The sequence below is a fragment of the Mustela nigripes genome, chromosome 2 (assembly GCF_022355385.1).
Source record: "Mustela nigripes isolate SB6536 chromosome 2, MUSNIG.SB6536, whole genome shotgun sequence".
Lineage (NCBI taxonomy): Eukaryota > Metazoa > Chordata > Mammalia > Carnivora > Mustelidae > Mustela > Mustela nigripes.
The window spans coordinates 43,545,264-43,568,468 of NC_081558.1; the positions used below are offsets into that span (position 1 = coordinate 43,545,264).

General features: G+C 36.0%; 1 protein-coding gene across 1 annotated transcript in view; it reads left to right on the forward strand.

Annotated features, from left to right (window-relative positions):
- Positions 1-23,205, forward strand: part of LOC132011506 (contactin-6-like) — a 302,333-nt gene that overhangs the window by 258,099 nt on the left and 21,029 nt on the right. The window contains 5 exon segments of the mRNA XM_059390186.1: positions 15,655-15,830; positions 16,200-16,317; positions 17,126-17,284; positions 17,405-17,554; positions 20,430-20,500. Coding sequence (XP_059246169.1) covers positions 15,655-15,830; positions 16,200-16,317; positions 17,126-17,284; positions 17,405-17,554; positions 20,430-20,500 — 674 coding nt within the window.

Consider the following 23,205-nt stretch of genomic DNA (forward strand, 5'->3'; position numbering starts at 1 on the left):
TCTTTATTACTATTATTATTAACCACCATTAACAAATAAGTAAATATTTGTTCCAGGCACTGTGGTAGGTGCTTTATGTCCATCATCTCAGTGATCCCTCACAACACTGTAAAGCAAATAATCATTATCTCTTTTACACAAAGGGAAACTGAGGCACAGATTGCTAAAACGACTTGACCATGGATTTTGTATTAGTAAGTGACAGAACTTTTTTCCTTCCTTTTTTTTTAATCTTCCAGTTGAATTTATGTAATAATAACTGCCTGAGACACTTTCAGTTTCACATGACATTATTTGAAGTCCAGTGGAAATAAAAACAGAGTATCTTGCAAAAACTAGTACATTTCCTAAATAGTTCAGCTTTTCATTTATTAGAATTCAGTATCTGTTTATACTCTTTTCCATTTGAGGTGAACTTTACAGGTATGAAATACACAAATCTTAAGTGAATGTTTGCTGAATTTTGGCAAGTGCATGCCTGTGTAGGATACCTGTGTATCCTAAACTCTACCAAATATAGAACATTAACATCAGCCTGTAGAACTTTCCCTTGTGGCCCTTTGTCATCCCTCAATTCCTGCTCCCACCTGACTTACAGAAGCAACCACTATTAGGATTCTTTTCTGTTACTGTTTCTGTTACTGTTACTGTTAACTGTCTGTTACTGTTCTGTTTCTGTTACTGATTTCATACAAGTGCCATCATACAGTATATATGCTTTGTTATCTGGCTTCTTTCAGTTGGCTTACACCACTAGTATCTACTTTCTCTTTTCATTAAAGATTAATGAAACAAAACTTTAACCAACAGCAGGTTTAGTCCCTGCAGTAAAAACATGTCTTGAACTGTCCATGTTTTTGTCTTCAGTTTCCTTCTCCAGCCTGCATGTGTGCCCGGAGTATTTGGTTAGGAATTGGAAGTTTAATAATATGTCCTTGAATCCATTCTAATGCTAAAAGAAACTGTTAGACTCCTCCCTTGCTTGAACCTTCTATTTCTATACTGGCACGAAGGTCACTTATGTTCTAGTGCCATTTTTTAGGGATAATGTGTATCAGTAGGATGTACAAGACCCTCAGGAGCAAGTTCTGTTTTCAGCTTATGGATCCTGAATACTCAAGGAAGCAGCTAGCAAATTCTTTCAAGCCCAAGTGAGGGATGGGCGTGGAGGAGGGCGGTGGGGAAACAGAGAAGAGGAATCAGAAGAATACAATTTACTCTGCTTCTCATCTTCTTGCCTTTTTTTTTTTTTTTCCATTTTGTCTTCCCTCACCTCCAACATAAATGTTCAGAAGAAAACATCATCTTTTTGCTAGATCCTGTAGCCAGGCAAAATAAAATTTCCTCATTCCATTTCCTAGAAAACTACAGAATTCTCCAGCCTGATGTTTTAGTAGGGCCCAGCACAGAGTTACAGTTGGAGGACAGAGTGAACATTATCTGTTTATAAGAGATATAAATATGATGCCATAAATAGTCACTGCCTATTATGTATTAACAGCTTTGAAACTGAGTAGTTGGCATATCTAATTCATTAAGCAGATTCTATGGTGCATGCTCTTTCTAAATAGATGTCAGACCCTGTTTTGATTACTTGTTAATATAGAAGATCTGTGTTTACATTTTACATTATTACTTGCTAGGGAATTTCTCAGTGTTACCTTGCATGATACTTAGACATATTTTCTCATTTAGACAACTCCAGTTTAGACAATTACTTTCTCTAGACTGTTCTTTATTTCTTTTACTCTGGGGTTTTGGTAGTCTTTTCATATTTGTTCCACATCATTTCAATACTGAGGTGAAAGATAAATGGGTAATGGTACCTGCAGGTAAGCCAGATATATTGGCCATGGTTACTTTATGCATAATTGAAATTATGAAAAACTATACTCTGTCTGTATTGGAATATACCAAGTGCTGCATGCAGATTTTAATCTGTAAAACACATGTCTGAGCAGATAAAGATTGCACTTGACTAAGAGAATAGAAAACACCTTAGCCTTACGCAAGTATATGTGCAAAGAGAAAAAACATAAAGATTAAAAACCCCTCCATTTCTGGCTTGCTGGAGGAGGAATCCATCACACTGATTTCCTTGTTTTTTTTGTTTTTTGTTTTTTGGGTTTTTTTGCTATCTCTGTTAAGAGTTTATTTCAGAGACTAGCTTTGATTTTCCTCTATTTGCTTTCCCTAGAGTTTGCAATTTTCTTGGTTTGCTTAATTTTCTGTGGACTTGACGATAATTGATTCCTCAATTTTGTCTCTGTTGTCCCCCTTCACTATCAACCTGTCCTTCTGTATACGAGCCCAGCTGTCTAAGCATCATGCCTTTCTTGAAAAGGTAGAATTTCATCTTCCAAAAGATTTTTGAGAAAGAATTCAAGAGGAATGCAATGTTTTAGAGATTTTTCATGTTTGAAAATGTATTTATTCTATGCTTACATTTGATTGATAGCTTAGTTGGAAACAGAATTCTAGATTAGAAATCATTATTCTTAGCAATATGGAGATGTTACTGTGCTCTGAAAGCTGAAACCATCTTGATTTCTGATCTGTTGTTTATGACATTGTTTCTGTCTGTCTGCTTGTCTCTCTTGGTTGTTTTTTCCCAGGGTTCCACAATTGCCTGATGATGTGCTGTGGTGTAAATCTATTTTCAGCCTTTATACAGGGCAATTGGTATACTTTGTCATCCTGAAAACTCATACTTTATCCTGGAATGTCTTCCTGGGTAATTTAATAATTCATTCCATTGCTTTCTCTATAATCCCTATTACTGAAAATGTTGTATTTCCTAAACTGTTGAAAAAACTAGATTTCCTGGAGTACCTAGGTGGCTCAGTGGGTTAAAGCCTCTGCCTTCGGCCTGGGTCATGATCCAGGGTCCTGGGATGGAGCCCTACATTGGGCTTTCTGCTCAGCAGGGAGCCTGCCCCCCCCCCCCGCCTGCCTCTCTGCCTACGTGTGATCACTGCCTGTCAAATAAATAAATAAAATATTTAAAAAAACAAACAAACTAGATTTCCTAAACTTTAGTTTGTGTGTATGTGATATGATTCCATCTCATGTTAGGGACAATTTCCTCTCTCTGCCTCTCAGTCTCAGTCTACCTCTCTCTCTCTCTCTTCTCTCTTATTTTGTGTAACACACCATACTCACCAGAATACTTTCATATTATTATTCTCATCATTTAAAAAAAAGACCTTTTCTGACCCTGCTTCCCTTCTGTGTGTGTAGTTTATTATATTTTATATACTTCTATATTTAGGTACTGATACAGTTTTTGTACATGTGTATATAAACTGTATATATTTTTGTTTCTCTCTCCTAGAATCTATTGTATATCTTTTTGTTTCTACCTTTGGGAATTTTTTACTTTGCTATTTTTTTAAAAATATCTAGGTGTCTTTTATTTTCTGACTGTTCTTTATATAATACCTTGCATTCTCTCCCCCCCTCTGAAAATATTGCTCATAGCTTTTCTTTTATCTAGCTTATTTTTCCTGCATGACCTCTGTGATTCCCAACTGCTTGCTTCTCTTTTTTTGTTTTAATCCCTACACTTTATTAAGAGGTATACCAGGATACTTTGTGAATCTTAGTTATCTGCTCATATTTAAGAATGGGGCACTAAAAAATCTTACAGAAAGCTCTGATCAAGTGTATGTATGAGGCGAGTATTTAATACTGGACTTCACACTAAGATGATCTGGCCAGTATATATCCTTGGAAAACGTAAACACACTATGGTTAGGATTTTCTCTTAGGTTTATCAGATCCCTAAGAAAAGCACCTCCCACTTCTCACCCCACTTTCCTGCCCAGAGAGCGAAGGCCCAGCAGCCAGCACCCTCAGAACTAAATGACATTAAAAGACATGGATCTCAGCCCTTACTATATACATGTTTGTTAATTTCCCTGATTTTAGTTAAGATTCCCTCGTCTTCAACTATGCTTCCTACGGAGCAGTTCAGAGACTCTCCATTTCGTATTCTCTCAGAATAATTTGCTAATCTTCTACTGAAATGAGAAAACAATACAGAGACCAAAATGCTTCCTATTCATAAAGTCTGTAAGGGGAGTTGACATGTTCAATGAATTTTCTTCTCGGCCTTCTTCACAGCCAGCATAGGATTGGGCTTTATGGTAGATCAGTTAGAAATCATTTCATTTCATTCCAGTTTCTCAAATTTTGTCTCCCCTTTGGATCTCTGTTTTGGTGGATTTAGGACTTCGGAAAAATTTCTTTTGGCTTCACTTTTTAGATGTTTGTAAAAAAATAAAAAAAAAGACTGTGATTAATCAATTATCTTCATCAGGATATTATATATCATATTTTATACTGATACTATTCTTCTCTACTAACACTTACAAAAAGCCAAACTTTAGTTATTTCTTACTTGGACAAAATTTATCAAGAAATCAACAAATCACAGTTTGGTAGATAACGGGTCATGAACTCAAGTCTTCCACTTGTGTTCTAGATATGATTCCATCTCATGTTAGGGACAATTTCCTCTCTCTGCCTCTCAGTCTCAGTCTACCTCTCTCTCTCTTTCTTCTCTCTTATTTTGTGTAACACACCATACTCACCAGAATACTTTCATATTATTATTCTCATCATTTAATAAAAGACCTTTTCTGACCCTGCTTCCCTTCTAGCTACTGCCATAGTTGACTATTCTCCTTTATATCAAAACTCATCAAAAGTTTTCTATGTGAGCTTGCTTTTTCCACCCCTTCTGGCCGACTTCTTTTTGAATCAACATGACCAGGCTTTTCCCCTCCAGTTTCATCAACAATGCTCTTAACAAGGTGACTAGTAACCTCCATGTTGTGAAATCCAGCAGTTGGTTCCCCATCTTCATTTACTTAACCTGTCAGACTATTGATCACATCCTTCTTGAAACACATTCCCCACTTGGCTGCCTGCACACTACATGTGGCAGGTTTTCCTTTTCCTTCCACATCTTACGTCACTCCCTTTCTATTTACTTTGCTGTTTCCTTTTAATCTTACCCATTTCCTAAATTTGGAGTGTGCCAGGGATTTTTTTCTTGAATTTGTTCTCTGCCATACCTACTTCCTCTCATTCGGTGTCTTATTCAGTTTCGTCATGTTAAATACCATCCACAAGCTAATTCCAAAATGATATACTCCATTCAAATACCTGCCTCATTCCCCAGATCCCCTCACCAATTTATCATCTTCACTTACCAGTTTACTGTATGCTAATATTGGCCTCCTAATTCTTACTCCCAAAACTTGTTCCTACTGCAGTCTTTCCCTCTATATATTTTTTTAAGATCTTATTCATTTATTTCAGAGAGAATGAGTAAGAGAGAACATGAGAGGGGAGAAGGTCAGAGGGTGAAACAGACTTCCTCATGGATCTGGGATGTGGGACTCGATCCCAGGACTCCAGGATCATGACCTGAGCCGAAGGCAGCTGCTTACCCAACTGAGCCACCCAGGTTCCCCTCACTTTATATTAATAACAGTCTGTAGTGACATTAGCCAGGCCAAATCCTTTTAGTCATTTTTACTCCTTGCTTTCTTTCAAACACCATTTCCAACTGTCCAACAGATGGCCCTCAGCATCAATAAATGTACATAATCTAACTACTTCTCACCGCTGCACTTACAAAACTTTAGTTAATCCACCACTATCTCTTTCCTGGTATGTTTCTGCAGCACTGAGGTGCTTCACCAAGTTGATTTTGCCTCCAAGGGGACCTTTGGCAATGTGTGGAGATAATGTTTGTTGTCACAACTGAAGGATCTACTGACATCTAGTGGGAAGAGGCCAAGGATGCCACTAAGTATCTTGGAATGCACAGGGCAGTCTCCTCACCTTATTCTGAATCCACCCATACAGAAAGGCAACGAAAAATTATCGGGCTCAAAACGTTGATAATGTTGTGGTTGAGAAACCCACTCATACAACCTTATGATTTATCTTGATTCCATCATGCCTCCCTTCTAGAAACTAGAATATTCCTGGTAAAATGTAAATGAGATTTTTTTTTTTTTGCCTCTTCATGATGGAAGTCCTCTAATAGCTCCTCAGTTCAGTGTTGTTTCATTTGCTTAGTATTCATACTAGTGTACACCTGGAAGAAGGTAAGGATTTGATACCAATTGAGTGGTTTTGAATAAAAGATCAAATAAACAATTAGTTATTTTTATGTTAAGGATTTCTACTTCTGTTGAAAATAATACTCAATTCTTTCTCCAACTGTTATCAGTTATTGTACTGTTCAAGGTATTATCTAAAATCCTAATGATAAATTGCCTAAATATTTTCAACCCTACACACAATCTGTTATTAAACATTAATAATATTTGGAGAAACTTTTGTCCTGACTAGTTGAAGCAGCTTTATGAGACTATTATCAGCCAAAAATATTGTTAAAACCTTTTAAAAATAAATAAAAATAGCAGTTCAAAGGAATTATGACAGTAACCAAGGGGTTTGCAACATGAAGGACAATATTCTGGAGAAAAGAAAAGCAGAACTCCCCAGTGTTTTTCTCCAAAAACTTGCCACTTCCCAAGCACTACAAATTAGGAATAAAAAAGAAAAAGAAAAAATAGAAAGCAGAAAATGCCTCAAGCAGAAATTTTAGTAGCCTCATAGTGCAAGGAAGACAAAAATTGGGACTCAGAATTAGCCAGATAAAATGAAGCCTACTACACAATTTGAGCTTGAGTGGAGACACCTAGAGCACTTTATCCTGGTAATGAAAACAGAACAAAATTGACTGACATTCAGATTCCATTCGTATCCATTCCCAACTGGACTCTGCTCTTTTTAGTTGCCTGATTTAAAAAGGAAATCTTCTTGGAAAAAAATATAACAATAAAACTACATATAACTATATATAACTATATATATCTATAACTATATATATATGAAACAATAGCAATAAGAATAAAACAAATTTCAATGCATAATGCTGGTATTCGGTAAAATTTTATCAGGAAAAGCTGGAACCAGGACCAAATTATCAAAACCCAGAACATCTGACATTAGCAATAAGTCACAGCTGATAGGAATATGAAAGTTACTAGACAGGGGTTTTTAAATAATTGTGATTAACATGTTAAAAATGACAAGATGGTGAATTTCAGGAGGAAGATGGCATGTATTAAAAATCTGTTAGAGAAAAATAAATACCATATGATTTCACTTATGTGTGGAATCTAAAAAATAAAACAAAGGAACAAACAGAAACCGACTCATAAATACAGAGAACAAACCAAAGAGGAGGCAGACAGAGAAATGGACAAAATAGGTGAAGAGGATTAAGAGGTACAAACTTCCAGTTATAAAACCAGTAAGTCATGAAAACAAAAAGTACAGAATAGAGGATATAGTCAGTAATATTGTAATAACATTGTGCAGTGACAGTTGGTGACTCATTTATTGTGCTGAGCATTGAATTGTGGAATCACTATGTTGTGCACCTGAAACAAGTATACTATTGTGTGTCAACCCTACTGCAATTAAAAAGAATCAACTGGAAACCTATAACTGAAAAATACAAAAGCTAAATTAAGAACAGTAGAGATTGATTTTTAATACCAGATTAGATATGACAGAGAAAAGAATTAGTAAAATGGAGGATGTATGAATAGAAAATATCCAGTCTGTAACATGGAGAGCAAATGCAACGGAGAAGACCAAAAAAAAAAAAAAAGAATTTCTTAAGGAGCTTAAGGAGTATATTGGATATGAATAATTCCAACATAGGTGAATTTGTAGTTTCAGAAGGAGTGGAGAGGAGAGAAAGAAAATGAGGGATGAGCAGTATTTGAAGAAATATTTGCCAAAGATTAAACAAACAAACAAGAACAACTGAAAATGACAGCAGCCCTCCTACTCAGGGAATTCTATGACTCCTAATGACGATAAACATAAAGGAAAGCTTAAATAAGCACATAGTAGTGAAACCAAAAGAAGAAAAGAAAAGAAAAACTGTCTTGATAAAAAAGATACATTATCTCCAAAAGAACAGCAATAAGACTGGCAGTTGTGATAGCAACAGAAATAAGATAATCCAAAAGACTGTGGAATGGCTTTTTTTAATGGGCCAAAAGACAAGAGTGATAAGAATTCTCTTTCCAGCAAAAATGTCCTCCTGAATGAATACAAAGTAGAGATGTTTTCACACAGACAAAATCTCTGAGATTCCATCACTATCAAGTCCACGCTTAAAGAAATGCTGATGATCCTGATGACATTCCTATAGTTAGAAAAACTATGATCTCAGATTGAAGCATGTAAATGGAAGAAGAAATTAACAACCATGGAAAGGACTAGTATGTTAATACGTACATTAAATTGAGATTCTGAGGAATTAGGAAGAGGACCAAATTTAAAGTATTTATTTGTAGTCTTCAAAAATTAACTAGTGAGAGAAAATATCAGAGAATTTTGTCACCTGTTTGAAAAGCTATTTATACACTAGTTTTCTTTATATTGGTATCTTAGCAACATTTTCTATAATGTCATAGACAAATGAAGGCAGAACCTCATGTTTGTACTGAATAAGAAAGGGTTGGTGATTTTTTTTTTCTGTTTTGTCCATTGTTTGAAAGAAGTTGGTAACTTCAGAAATACCTGAGAAGTTATTATTGTGAACAGTGACACTGAAAGATTATTACTCACAGGTGAAGGTTTCAACTGAGTTAAAGATACAAAAGAAACAAATAAATTAAAAGGTACCAAAAAGAATATGCTCTGGATGGTCAGGAAAGGCCAGTTACATATTGCATTGCTATCCTCTAGTTTCTAAAACTGTAGTTAGGGATCAAAATATGTAATAATGTGTTTGGCCATTGATACAAGGGTCAAGTCTCATTTGTGTTTAAAGAAATCATGCTGAACAATTCTGACAAAAGTTTTAATATCAGTTCTCATGTGTCCTGAGGTACTCATAACTAAAGATGTGTTTGGGAAGCATCTTTGGCTATTATGACCATGTAAATTTGAGTAAGGCTATTCATCAAAAGCATTATATATCTTATTAAACCTTTCCTTCTACTACTTAAGAATAGGATTTTCAAAAAAGATTTTGTTTAAAGATTTTATTTGTTAGAGAGAGAGTGTGCAAGAGAGCACAAGCAGGACTGGGGCAGAGGGAGAAGCAGGCTCACCACTGAGCAGGGTACAAGAAATGGGGGTCGATCACAGGACTCTGGGATCATGACCTGAGCCAAAGGCAGATGCTTAATCACTGGACCACCCCAGGAATAGAATTGTTAGGTCAAACTATTTTTATATGATTTGTATATCATTAAAATAGATTGAAAATGGAAACATTAAAATTCTGTAGTTTTATGAACTCTTCATGAATGTCATTCATATATAGAATAATCTTCAAAAAGTAATATATCCTCATCACTTTAGAAACTGAATGGGAAAGGTGCCTCCTTATTTTCTATATATTTACTAATCTCATCATTTTCTGTTTTTTCATTTATTATTATTGAGAATAACAGGAAAGTAGAAAAAATAGTATAAGGAACTCCCATGTACCCATCAGTCAGGGTTGTTGTTATCAGCTCATACTCAACTTTGTTTGATCCATACCCTCACCTACTACTTCCTCAGCATCCATCCCAAATATCTAGAGGCAGATCACAGACACCATAATTTTATGTGTAAATATTTCATAATGTGTCTTTAACAGAAAAGGAACTCTTTTTAACATAACAATAAAAGTAGCTTTCTTATATTACAAAATTAATAATTATTCCAGAATTAGAGTTCCTGTTAACATGACTGTCTCATGAGCTTGTGTTTCTATATGTGTATGTGTGCTAAATAAACACACACAGATAAGCACATATGTATGTGTATACAAATGTGTGTTAATCCTCTTCCACAATGACAGTCATAATTTCAAACATCGTTTTTCAGGATCTCTTATATCCCAAAATATATTTCCTTTTGAAATATATATATATATATATACACACACGTATATAAATATGTACATAAATAAATAAATATATATATACACATATGTGTATATATTTCTTTATTTATTTGAGAGAGAGAGAGAACGTGTGCACAATCATGCATGTGTGTGAGCAGGGTGAAGAGCAGAGGGAGAAAGAGAGAATCTCGAGCAGACTCCCCACTGAGTGCAGAGCCCAACTTGGGACTTGATATCACGACCCTAAGATCATGGCCTGAGCTGAAGAAATCAAGAGTTGGACTCTTTGACTTAGCCACCCAGGCACGCCTCTTATCTCCCAAGGTGTAATAAGGGGTGTTACCTGGATTAAAACTCCTTCATATCTAGTAAGCGTAGGAAACCTAGATTAAATACACTTTAAGAAGTTTCTTTAATCCAGAATTTTCCTGAGCTTTTAATATGCTAAAATGTACTGTGAAACTCTGAAAGCAGTTACAGTATATGGAATTAATTACAGTTAAATAACCTCCAAAGTCCATTTTTGTGTATTTATTTATTTTTGAAGCGTTACTCCATAGGACGTTTTGCTGGATCTAAAGCATTAGGGAGTTTCTGACTATATATTTACATAACTTGATTTTTTTTTTTAATAGAAATTTCAGATTCAAATTTCAAAACCTGAGGCAGTATTTCTCAAAGTGTAGTCCCTGGATTAAGCATATCAAAATCAGCTTTTAAAATGGCCTGCTAAATATCCATATTCTCCATTTCCTTCACAGACCTCCAGAATTAGTATTTCTGGTAGGAGTCAAGGAATTCGCATTTTTAACATGTTCTCTGAGAAGCTGTTATGCATGCTAAAACGTTTAAATTACTAGACTAGAATTTCTAGTCTATATACCTATATATAGACATATATATATATATATATATATATATATAGTCACCAATACCCAAGGAATTTGCGAGAAGAATGAAATGATACTGAATGAAAAGTAACAACTATAAGAGAAAGAGTTTAAAAAGTTTCAAAGTTTCATAGATGATAGTATTTAGCAGAGTTGACTTCTTTCCTTTCTAATTTGTTATACTTCAGGCCCTAATGATGTCACTTATCCATAAAAACCAAGAAATGCTTCCGTATTAATCATGAGCTTCATGTTATTACACCTACTCTACCGGTATATATGGACGTCCAGGAAAGGAGTAGAGTAGATACGTGTATATACATCCCTCTGCTCCCTGAGACTGATTTGAATGGTTTGAAGAAAAAAAAAAAAAATCTCTGCTATTACCGTTTCTTAAGAGTTTAAGCGTTTGCACAGGAGGACTCGTTAATGAACTAAGGCACAGTCCTTGTTCTTTTCCTAAAATAGCATCGAAGATTCTGTATATTTCAGCTGCACAAGAACCACTCTCAGTCTCCGCGAGTGTGATTTTTGTCTCTGTGGAGTATCCACTTCGAGATCTGAGCCCGGAGCTATGCGTGGTTGTAGAAGAGAACGCTTGAGGGAAGCACTCAGCAGCCTTGTGGGTCTTGCGGAGCTGCCCACACAGGATTAGGACAGGTCTGTGTGCGGTGTGGCGAGAGGATACAGTAGTTAGAAGATTCCTTGCCCAAGCACCCCCTTACCTACACAGAATACTCACGGGGAACTAAGCTCAGATAATCATGTCTCCCCTTCTTTTGGATAAAAAGTCGACTGTCTTTGAAGCTATCTTTCTGTGTATAATCTATTTTTTCACCCTACAGATAGTGCTATGTCTTTATACCATTGCCTCTGCCTCCTACTTTCAAGGCTTCCCATTTTCTGTCAGCAAAAAGAATAGGTTCCTTAACATGTCATCCAGGACTGGCTTCATTGGTGCGTGGCTCAGTGACACAGGACCCTGTGCTGAGAAATGCCCCATTTGGCAGATCACCTTGATGGCACTGTCTTGAAGTTCTTAGTCCTCTTGTCTCTGAAGTTGTGCGGGACCGCGGAGCATGCTTTTGAGCAGAGGGGTATACTGGGGGGTAGCACGTGCACCTGCTTATGGTGCAGCGCAGCAGCCCACGTGCAAACGGGCTCGGGCCCCTTCACCAAAAAGACAGCATCCACGCGCAGGAGTCTGTACCGTGTGCCAGGACCACGTACGTCGTGGCAGGAGTGCTGAGGCCCTGAGAAGGTGGGCCTCAGGACCTGGGCCCAGACTGGTGGCGCTGAAGGTCACAGCAGCCCAGAAGCTTCCGTGGCTTGCTGCAAGTGTCTCAGGAGAACAAGGGACTCAGAAAGTGACCAGTGCTGGGATCTAATGTGAAGGGGCCACTTGCCCAACTGTCCCCAGCGTCTGTGCTTGTGATCTCTGTGACGTGTGCAGAAATAGTAACTCTTCAACCTGAGCGCCAAGACAGGAACTGCCAGGGTTCAGGCAGTAAACTTTGTCAGTAAAGACATAAAATAAAAGCCTGCGCAGGAGCATCGCAATGAGGCACCACACAAAGTTATTCACATTCTTCAAAGAGTTTAGCGTACACGGTTTTTAAAATTTGTCCAGCATTGCATTGCGAATATCCAGAGGCTTAGAAACAGAAATTAAATTTAAAGATTTTTTTCCACTCAGTGCAAAAGAACACCATTTTTAGAAGAAGCTCCAGGTGGACCAATTATTAATGAGTGTTTCCTTGTAATTGAAGATAAGGCGATAGAATGCATAAATAGGCATTTTGGATTATATGCAAGTCATTAAGGCACTTTCAGTTTCTTGTAAGGCCTCAGAAGTTACAGAGTATGTCAGAAGAACATTGTAGTTCCATTGTTTAAATGTACTTTTAAAATTTAATTCAGACTTACACGAACTGGATTTTTATGAAGAGTTAAATCTTCTAGAAAAAAAATTGTTCTGTGTTATTACCAGCGCTAGATGTTCTAAAATTTGTATTTCAACATAACTTATCAGAACTGTATTCTAGTGTTGTCACATCCTATAAACTACTCTTTACTGTTCAGTAACAGTTATATCAGCAGAGAAAGATCCTTTGCAAAATCAAAAATTATTGAAAAATATTTGTGATTTTACATTCCAACTGATGCCAGTTACATCAATTGAAAATGAAGTTGCTTAAAACAAATTCCAGTAAGTAAATTTACAGAAATGTGAGAAAAATCTTAGGGCAAGCAAGATAGAACTTTAATAAAGCATTATTTCATGTATTATATAAAACTGACACCAAAAATACATTTTTTGCAATTTGCAAGTTTATGCTGTGACTCATGTATCACCATTACTCTTTTACATTTTATAAGTTATGCCACATTTCTAAAGCAAGTTGCTTTATGTTTAATATCTTCAAGAGAACTTCTTTATTTTTTGACCAAAGTACCCCACATTTTCATTTCACATTGCGACCCACAGATTATGTAGCTGAGCCTAAAGATATCTCAGTGATGTCTTTTACTGTGACTATCACCCAGCTTCCGGTTTCCCATCTTCACTCTTGTGTTATACTCTAATAATAGGATTTCCAGCAAAACGACTGCTCTCCATCTACCATCCATGTTTCTTCTTCACACAGACCCTTTGTAAATGTGCCTACCTGTCACGGACATAGATATCATTCCCCCATCTGCCATCTTTGCCTAACTAACTCCTATTTGCCTTTTATCCTCAGCCAAAGCAACTCTTTTTCAATAAACTGACCCCGCAGGGTCCCCCATTTTAATGGGGTCATTTACCTCTAATATATGACATTTATCACAGCTGTAACTACATATCCATGAATATGATTTGATTAGTGTCAGCTTCTCTCTTTAGACTTAAATCTCTGTGAAGGCAGGCACTGTATGATTTATATTTGATATTGTTGTTGTTTTTTTTTTCCTCCTGACAGATGGCTGGAATTTGGTAGGTGCTCAGTAAAATACTAGTTTAATAAATGAATTAACTAGTGATGACATCTAAACATTAAAAATTATAATAAATATTTCTTATTCATGAATTCTTAGTCATTATTATTATACTACCAATGAGCTATGTATGCAGGGAATGATTTGTCTAACTTTGCTACTTTGTGGCGCCATAAATGGAAGGAGTTGCTGTCATTTTTAATGTTTGAAAATTACTTTAATTGCATGATCTAAAACTTTAAATCAGAGTGGTTTCGCACTAACACATCCAATTAGTCAACTCATCCTCCCATAAATGTAAATAAGACATTCGCAATACATTCTTTTTCCCAAAAACTACAATAAGAAAAATATTTTTCTAGTTCTAAAAAGTGTTCTTGAAACCCTTACTCTAGGGGAGAGAAGTGAAGAGGGCTTGGAATTGGGAAAGGTTGTAGTCCATAAAAATCATTCTTCGAACTTTTCTCCAAAAATAATTAGAAAGTGTATATATCTCATAAAGAGCATTTTTTAATTATGCAAATGTAAAAAATGAATAAATTACGCAAGCATAAAGATATACCTGATGTTGGTTGAGTTCAATTTTCTGCATTATATGCAGAAATATAAAATGTGCTTTTATTTTTCCATGCCTCTTTTTATCAATATGTACCTTAAAACTCAAGATTATTAATTTCTACAGGGTTCAACTTTATCTCACAAATGATCTTTAGAGAAAGAGATTCTCCAGGTTCTTATTTCACAGTTTTGAAACGTCTTTATGTACAGTATTTTTTCAGTATAATTTGCCTAAACTTCTAATTCTTAAATGTAAATTCCTTAAAACGTATTTTATTTTAGTAAAATAGTGCCTATCTGAATCCAAACATATGCCCAGGGCTTCTTTGTGTTTACTGATTTTCCCCTTTCAGTCAATTATAAACCTTCTAAAATAGAAAACTATTCATTTTGTTATGAGAAAATACATATATATTTATATATAGAGAGAGAGAGAGGGAGGGAGGGAGAGAGAAAGAGAGAGAGAGAGAGAGAGAAATAGGATCTATTGCTATGAGTCTCTTTTAATCAGAGAAATATAGGACTCTCGAGTCCAACTAGAACACTTTTGGAAATGACCTTTGAAACTCTGGTCAGTGAAATGCTAGGATTTATGGAACAGTGGTTGACACTATGACTAATATTTCTAATGGGAAGTATTTTATGATATATGTAGAATTCTAGCCTTGGAAAATCTGGGTAAGAGAGGAGCAACATACATCTTTCTCCTTCACATTGTGTCTTTAGATATAACAGAAAATTATTATCAGAGCTATGTCAGATATGGGATAGATATTATATTCACACCAGCAAATATATACTTGTGATTATAAATCTCTATATAAAATATTGTATTTAAGATCTTAATGGAATTATTTTTCTCACAGTATACAAAATTAACACAGACTAGAGCTGCAACCAGTGTCTGGATTGTAATGTTGCACCTAGAACTTCAGAATAAAAAAAAAAAAAAAAAAAAAAAAAAAAAACAATAAAAACTGTGTGGTGCATTTTTCATGTATGGAATACTATCTTTTGAAGTCCACAGTTTTCTATCAACTATTTATTTTTATATAAAATATGAGTAAAACTGTCCTTTTATTACAAGTAATAAGCTATACTGATTACTGCAGACATATTTGAAAAAGGGGGAATAGAATTATTCATATGGAATATAGGAGAACTACAAGTTATATTTATATAATTTTAAGCAATTGCAAAGGCATGTAAAATATGTATTTTGCTGCCATATGTCATATTTCAAAAGTTTTTTCTAATAATAATATTTTTTCTCAACAGAGAGGACTGTTATTACCATTCCACCTTCCAAAATGGACGTTACAGTTGGAGAGAGTATAGTCCTACCATGCCAGGTGTCCCATGACCCATCCATTGAAGTTGTATTTATATGGTCTTTCAATGGAGATGTCATAGACTTAAAAAAGGGAGTGACTCATTTTGAAAGGATTGGAGGAGTAAGTTGATGAAATTTTCAAGTACTTACTAAGATAAATCAAGTTTTTCACATGAATCAACATCTTTCTTAAATATTCTCCTCATATTTATTTGCATCGATAACCACTGTCTGTTTCTGAAGCTGCATCTGTTTTTGTTTTATTTTGTTTACTGTATTTCATACAAATGCTTGTGTTCTAGATGCAATTATAATAGAGGGGATAGAGAAAGGGATCATATATGAGGCATCATACAATGATACTAGTATATCTCCTAATTTCAGAGTTGTCTCATATTTAATATTTATCCAGCTGTAAAAAAAAAAAAAACAAAATGGGACCTGCTGGGAATTATTGTGTTTTTATCCCCCTTTCATCTTCTATCTGCAGGAATCTGTTGGGGATTTGATGATAAGGAATATTCAATTAAATCATTCAGGAAAATACCTATGCACGGTAAAAACAACTCTAGAAAGTTTATCTGCTGTAGCTGATATCATTGTTAGAGGTGAGCATAACAGTGAAAATAAATGAGCCATTATTTATTCAATCCAGAAATGTTAATAAATAAGTGGTAAATCTTTGAATAACCAACCACATCATGATAAAGAAGTGAGATAAAAATATAGATTTTTTTTTTTTTTTATTTTCTAAACTTTAAGACTCCAGGGCATATGTAGTATGGATATGGATAGTGAATTGAGTAGATTTTGTGTATTTATAAGGAAAGGTCAGACTCATTGTGCAGTGTCAGTCCCTAAAAATTAGGCATGCCTTCTATTTATAATAAACCATACTCATCAGAATAGGGTCAAAGTCATATATTCCTATAGGTCTCCATATAAACTGCATTTACTTTAGTTACCTTTTGAAAAAGGAACATATTAAAGTTGTTTTCAGTTTTTGAGGATAGCTCCCTGATGGATGATAATCAACAATTCCATGATTGGAATTTTCTTTCTCTTTTTTTTTTTTTTTAAGAGTTAGTGGGGAGGGAGAGAATCTTAAGCAGGCTCCATGCCTAGCGCAGAGCCCAATGCAAGACTCAGTCTCACAACCCTGAAATCATGACCTGAGCTGAAATCAAGAGTTGGTCGCTTAACTGACTGAATTTTCTAATCTTCAAAGGAAGATTTCTAAATTAGTCTCTCCTCATGTAAACTGAATTAATAAAAGTTTTATCTCAAATAATTTGCTAAAAGTACATTATGTTCAATATTTTATTTTTTAAGTATACCAATAAGAATAAACTGCCCCATCTCAAATCAATGAATTTATAATTTTCAATATAGTTATCATCAAACATATTTTTCAAGGTCCACCAGGTCCCCCCGAGGATGTAAGAGTGGAACACATTTCCAGTACTACTTCTCAACTAAGCTGGAGACCAGGCTCAGATAATAATAGTCCCATTCAAATATTTACTGTACAGGCTCGGACACCATTTTCTGTGGGTTGGCAGGCTGTTTCAACTGGTAAGTGACACCAATGTTTTCAGGTGTTTTTTCTAAAACAGATGTTCGATATTGATTGATTGATTGATTGATGTTAAGTAGTGCCAGTTTTGATGCCTTAAGTACCCTCCTCTTTTTTAGTTCCAGAAATTCTCAGTGGCAAGACATACAATGCAACAGTGGTTGGTTTGAGTCCTTGGGTGGAATATGAATTTCGCGTCGTTGCTGGGAACAGCATTGGGATTGGAGAACCAAGTAAAGCATCAGAACTGTTAAGAACCAAAGCATCGGGTAAGATATTAGTGTCTTCTAAAACACGTGGAAGATCCTTTATGGTATCATTCTTAAAGCATACAAGTAAGAAGTATTTTTATGGGTCTTATAGTATTTTGGGTCCCAAGTCAGAGGCAGGAAACCAGCAGCTTTCATTTTCACATTTTTATGTACCCAAAGTAGGGAGTATTTTCTCCTCAATATAAGTTCAATAAGAGATGATTATAGCTAAGCAGGCATGTCAAAAATAAGAGTTTTTCAGAAGTTGTCCTCTCATCTCATCAATTTTCTAGCCAAACTCCAACAGAGAATCTGTAGATTTCTACATGCAAATGAGTTACTGCTTGTTTTATTAAATGTTGTAGCCAAGAATTAATTGAGACTCTGTAGGTGCAATCAGCCACATATTTCCATCTATTTCTCAACTCTGACCTAGTTGCAGCTTCATTGAGCAATAGTATAAATTCTTTCCCATGCAAATGAGGTAAATCCTAAGCTCATTTAACAGAAGCACTAATTGAGCATCAGTTGGTTCACTGAACAGCAAAATACAAGTGGAACCTGGCTCAGAAATCACCCCTTCTTAAGCTTTATTCAGTGGATCCTCTTTGTTCTTCTCTTAAACTTTGCATCCAGGGTAACATTTGATCTGCTTGCTACATGCAGCTACAAAGTTCACCTTCCTATTCAGTCATATAAATGAGGGATTGCTCTGTTGTCTCTGGTTTAGCTTAACAAGCACAAAGTACGTCAATTAAGTGCACAACTGTCAGATACCATTAAGTCTCTTTTCAAATTAAAGATAATGTTAAGTATTTTCATTATAGGATTGGGACTGAAAAACAAAATATTTTACTGTAAGATCTTAAATGAGATCATCCTAGAACTTTAGAGCTGAGAGGAGAGTCCTTTATTTTACAGAAGAGGAGAAGGAGGACCAGGATCTTAGCTGATTGTTTTGGACAGAGTCAGGATTTGAGCTCAGACCTTCAGACTTGGGCACCAGCATTCTCCGTAACCAGGGGTCTTAGCCTAGACGAGAAAGAGATTGGCATAAAGAAATGTATAAATATAGAAAGTCCCAGACCTTACCATAAACTGGCTGGAGGAGAATCTCTGTGGTGTGGCCTATGAATCACTGTTACCTTGAGTTTTAGGCTTTTTTTTTTTTTTTTTACCGCTGATTGATATCATGGTAGCTTTGGGCAGGGTTGACTCTAACTGTAAAGTTTTACAGTAAAGAGTGTGTACTGCCTTCTATTAACCACTAACATTCTTGTTTCAGTAGCATGATGAGACCTGGTGTTCATAATAATTATCCCAAGTTTCCTAATCATGCCGGTGTGTCCTTTTTTCCCCCTGTAGCTTCTTCTCGATATGTTTTAGGTTTAGTATGTTTCATTTGAAAAAGAAATTTTAAAAAAAAAAGGAATTTTGTTGTCCAGACCTTTGGAAGCTTTGTAGAGAGTGAATAAAAGTCTAATTTAAAATAATTTCTTTATGTATCTACACTCTTTAATGGTCCTAAAAAAGTGTCGCTCTAAGTTGCCAAGTACCAGAAATCCTGCAGCTGTAGAACCCACATGGATTTATGTGTTTTTGGCCAAAGGCCATGGAAGACTTAAAAAATGGGGTGTAGGTACAAGGCAGTCTTTTAAATTCATTGTGAAGATCAAAGCAGATAAAGGGAAAATTTGAATATGAAAACGGGTAATGTCTGATAGGTGCTATTATTAAGAAGAACAATTAGACTCATATCACTATGTTGTTGATAAAGTTAAACATCTGTGTCAAATGGCAATAATTAAAGTAAGTTTTCTAAATTTGTCTGACTGGTCTCCACAGTGGGAGAAATTTTTGAAATGGACAATAAAATATTATGTATTATAATTCCTGTCTATCAGTCAGCAAACATACCCGGGCACTTCCACCCCCCACCGCTGGATCTTGATCAAAAATGGCCAAATCTAGGTAGTTATGTGTAAATTCAATCTTTAAAAAATATATCATGCAGATATATTCATTATCACAGATTTAAGATGCATCTGCCATTATTTCATGAAAAGGATTACATTTCAGTACTTCCACATATATAAAGTCCCATTCTGATTTTATACTACAAGATCAACACATACTTTCATCAGTTTTGTAATTGACCTCAAATTACCCATTATTTGTCATATCAGTCCTCTTAACAGTATATTTGAAGGGCATAATTGTTTTCTAATTCATAAAAATGATCAGTGTCTGGAACATTCTTAGAGTCATGGAGTTAAACAGAGAAAATCACCTCTGTTACATCCCTGACAGGGGTCCATCTTCTTAGCTGGCAAGTGAAAGGTTAGAGGAAAAGTCCTTCCTGTTCAATACTGAGAGAATGTGAGATTCAAACACAGAGTTATAATAACAAGAATTTATATACTTACATATTTTTAAAGTGCATTTTTAAATGTTAAATTCTCTTGATGACTAAAAATAAAAAAGAAAACTCATTTTAGTTTGTTTATTAAAAAAAGAATTAATTAATAGACTGCCTCGGTAACTTGTTTACAGCACAACTGTATAATTAGGCACTAAATCAGCAATGTCACTGTTACCATCTGAATGGAACATCATTTTGCCAATTAGTAGATGATGCATAATAATGTCAAATACACGATGTTACTCGATTTTTAATTAATTTTGGAGCCAGGGTGCTCATGTATCAAACACAACTGTGTCCTCTCTCTGAGAAATTTGGATATGTGTAAACATAATTTATGTTCATTAAAAATGCAAGACTCTCACATTGTGCAGCATGAGATTTTGAAAGGTGAAATCTAAAAACAAAATTTTTCCTGATGAAGATGTACTTTAATAATTGCCATCCCACATTTCTCTTGGTTGCTTTCAGTCCCTGTTGTGGCACCAACAAACATCAATGGAGGTGGAGGAAGTCGGTCGGAACTCGTCATTACGTGGGAGGTAATTTTCTGTCCAACTGAGTTATTTTGAAAGAAAAAGATCTAGTTGGCCAGGAAGAATACTGAAAAACAAAAAGATTTATTTGATCACTACTGAGATTATATAAAAATACATGGTAAGAAAGACTCCTGATGATGAAATTACTTAGAGGAGGTATTAGAAACTTTTATTTCTAGTAATGTGAGAGAGTATAACTAACTCAACACAATTCTCTCCCAAATTTAAAAAAACAGCTTCATGGTCTATTGAAGGTTTATCAGTAGCATTTCAACTGTCAATTGATGGACCAGACATTTTTGTATTTATTACCTCTGGAACTATTTTCTTGCACCTGAGTTAGCCTCAGTAGAGTGCAGGTGGAAACAATTCTTTTCCTATCACTATTCTTTAAACACTTCCCTGAATCCAGACAAAAACTTGGGCAGGTGGCATAGCTTTTATGGTTCTTATTCTTACAAATTAACATATAGGCCCATCTTTATACCGATTAAAAAATTTAGTCTTCTTTATTATCATAAACTTTAGACTTTTCTCCAACCTAATGTTTCTCGTTTCCAGTAGCTTGGTCTTGCCTCAGTCTAAGGATTCCACATTTTGAGAGGGAACGTGTAGTCAGTTCTCTATCTGGTCTTCATTCTGAATTTTCCTTCCCTACTCCCTGTGGTACCTCTTGCTCCTCCAGAGTTGTGGTGGGTTTGGACTGAGAGAGGAGCACGAGTACTGAACAGGTTCTGATTGCTAGTACATTTGTAATTTGACTTTGGTGTACTCTACAAGTGGCAAATGGCCAGACACTGTTTTTTTTTTTTTTATTATTAAGTTTTCAATTTTGATTCCAGTCGAGTTAATGTACATGTTATATTAGTTGAAGCTGTATAGTGTCGTGACCCAGCAATTTAGGCATTACTTAGCGCTCATCATGCTAAGTGTGCTCTTTAATCCCCATCACCTGATTCACCCATCCCCAAATCCACTTCCTTTCTAGTAACCATCAGATGCTGTCATTTTATAGGGTAGTTGTTTTTTGTTTGGTTTTGTGTTTTGGTTGGGGGATAGGCATCCAAGAGATCCCTCGCTAGGGACTTCTAGTTACAATTCCTTGATGCAAGCCCAACTGGCTGCTAAAACGTCTCCTTAGTTCCTGGAGTCTTGTGGACAATGTCCAGTCCCTTCTGGTGGAGGTTGTCTTTTTCTTCTAGATGGTCTTTGCGGATAAAGTTCCTTTCAAGCTACTCATGGACAGGCCTCTTGCATGGGATCCACATTTATCGTCAGCAAACATACTTTTGTTCCCATGTTCAGTGGGAATATAGTGCATACCTGCTTAGCCTCTCTCTTCACTCTGCGACCATGTGTTGTCCAGATCTCTCTCTCCTTTAGAAGTATTAGGCATTGTCATTTAAAAGGACCTATCTGTCCCAAATTCCAGAGAGCACATACCAAGTAGTTCTTTGTGAGGCCTCTTCACTGGTTAGGCAGAGGACTCTCGTGGCCCCATTACTTTCCCTTGGTAGAGGGAGGTGCACAGCTTTTTCCACAACTCTCGCAAAAGAAATATTTTCCTACCCTTCTCTCCCTAAAAAACAAACACTCCTTTGATAGACCATTGTCATAGAGGAGAGGCTAAATTTTGCCTATAAATGGTGTGATGTCTCTCTTTGGAATGCATATCATGTCATACCCTTGTTGTCAGCTTTGAGCTCCAGCCTTAACTGATAAAAGAGCCCTGCCCTGTTTCATTGCCTGGGTTCATGTTTTTGACATCTTGATAATAACTTTCATACTGCCAAAACATCCACTTCCTCGGACATTTTAATGTTATACCAAGAGCATGATGGCCATGGATGTTTTAATTAAAAATCATCCCCGCTGACATGTACAAAGGGAGTTCTCATTGGGAGGCAGGGTGATTTTATTCCTCGGTAGACATTTTACAATATCTGAGGACATGTTTGATTGTCACAACTGAGTTGGAAGAGAGTTGTGTTTGTTCAGAGGCCAGCAATGCTGCTAAACGTCCTATAATGCACAGGACAGCCCCTACCACAAGGAATTATCTGGCCCAAAATGTCAATAGTGCTGAGGTTTAGAAACACTGTTGTTGAGTAAGAGTACTTCATTGTATCTGTAAATGATTTTGCAGTAGTAAAAGGTCCATTTTATTCCTTACAAAATTCCATTAAAGATGGAGAGAGAAAGAGTGGTAGTGGTAGTAACCTCTTTTTATCTGTGAGTAAACTCAGGCACAGAGATGCTGTTTTCTCAAGGTTGTAAATGACAGGGCCGGAAACCAGGCGTAGCTACTCTAAAAGTCGTCCTTTCTTCTGGATATCTAGTTTCACATAGACATTCCAAGCCCAGCACAGTGCCTGGAATGTGGCATGGCCATGGGAGTACCTGTTGGATGGGTGGGTGGTACTGAGAGAGAAAAACTCTCAGAGGCCTGCGGCAGAGGAGACTACACTCACGGAGTACTTACAGAGTTTCTGAGCTGTGCTGGGCATTTCATGTCACTTAGTCCTCACAGCAATGCTAGGAGGTGGGTAATGTCACTTTCAGGTTTAGAACTGTGACATTGCGGGGGTGCTGCTTGGTGACTTAGTCCATTAAGCATCCACCTCTTGATTTCAGCTCAGGTCATAATCTCAGGGTTGTGGGATCAAGCCCATCCACCCCCCCAATAGGATTCCATGCTCAGCGTGAGC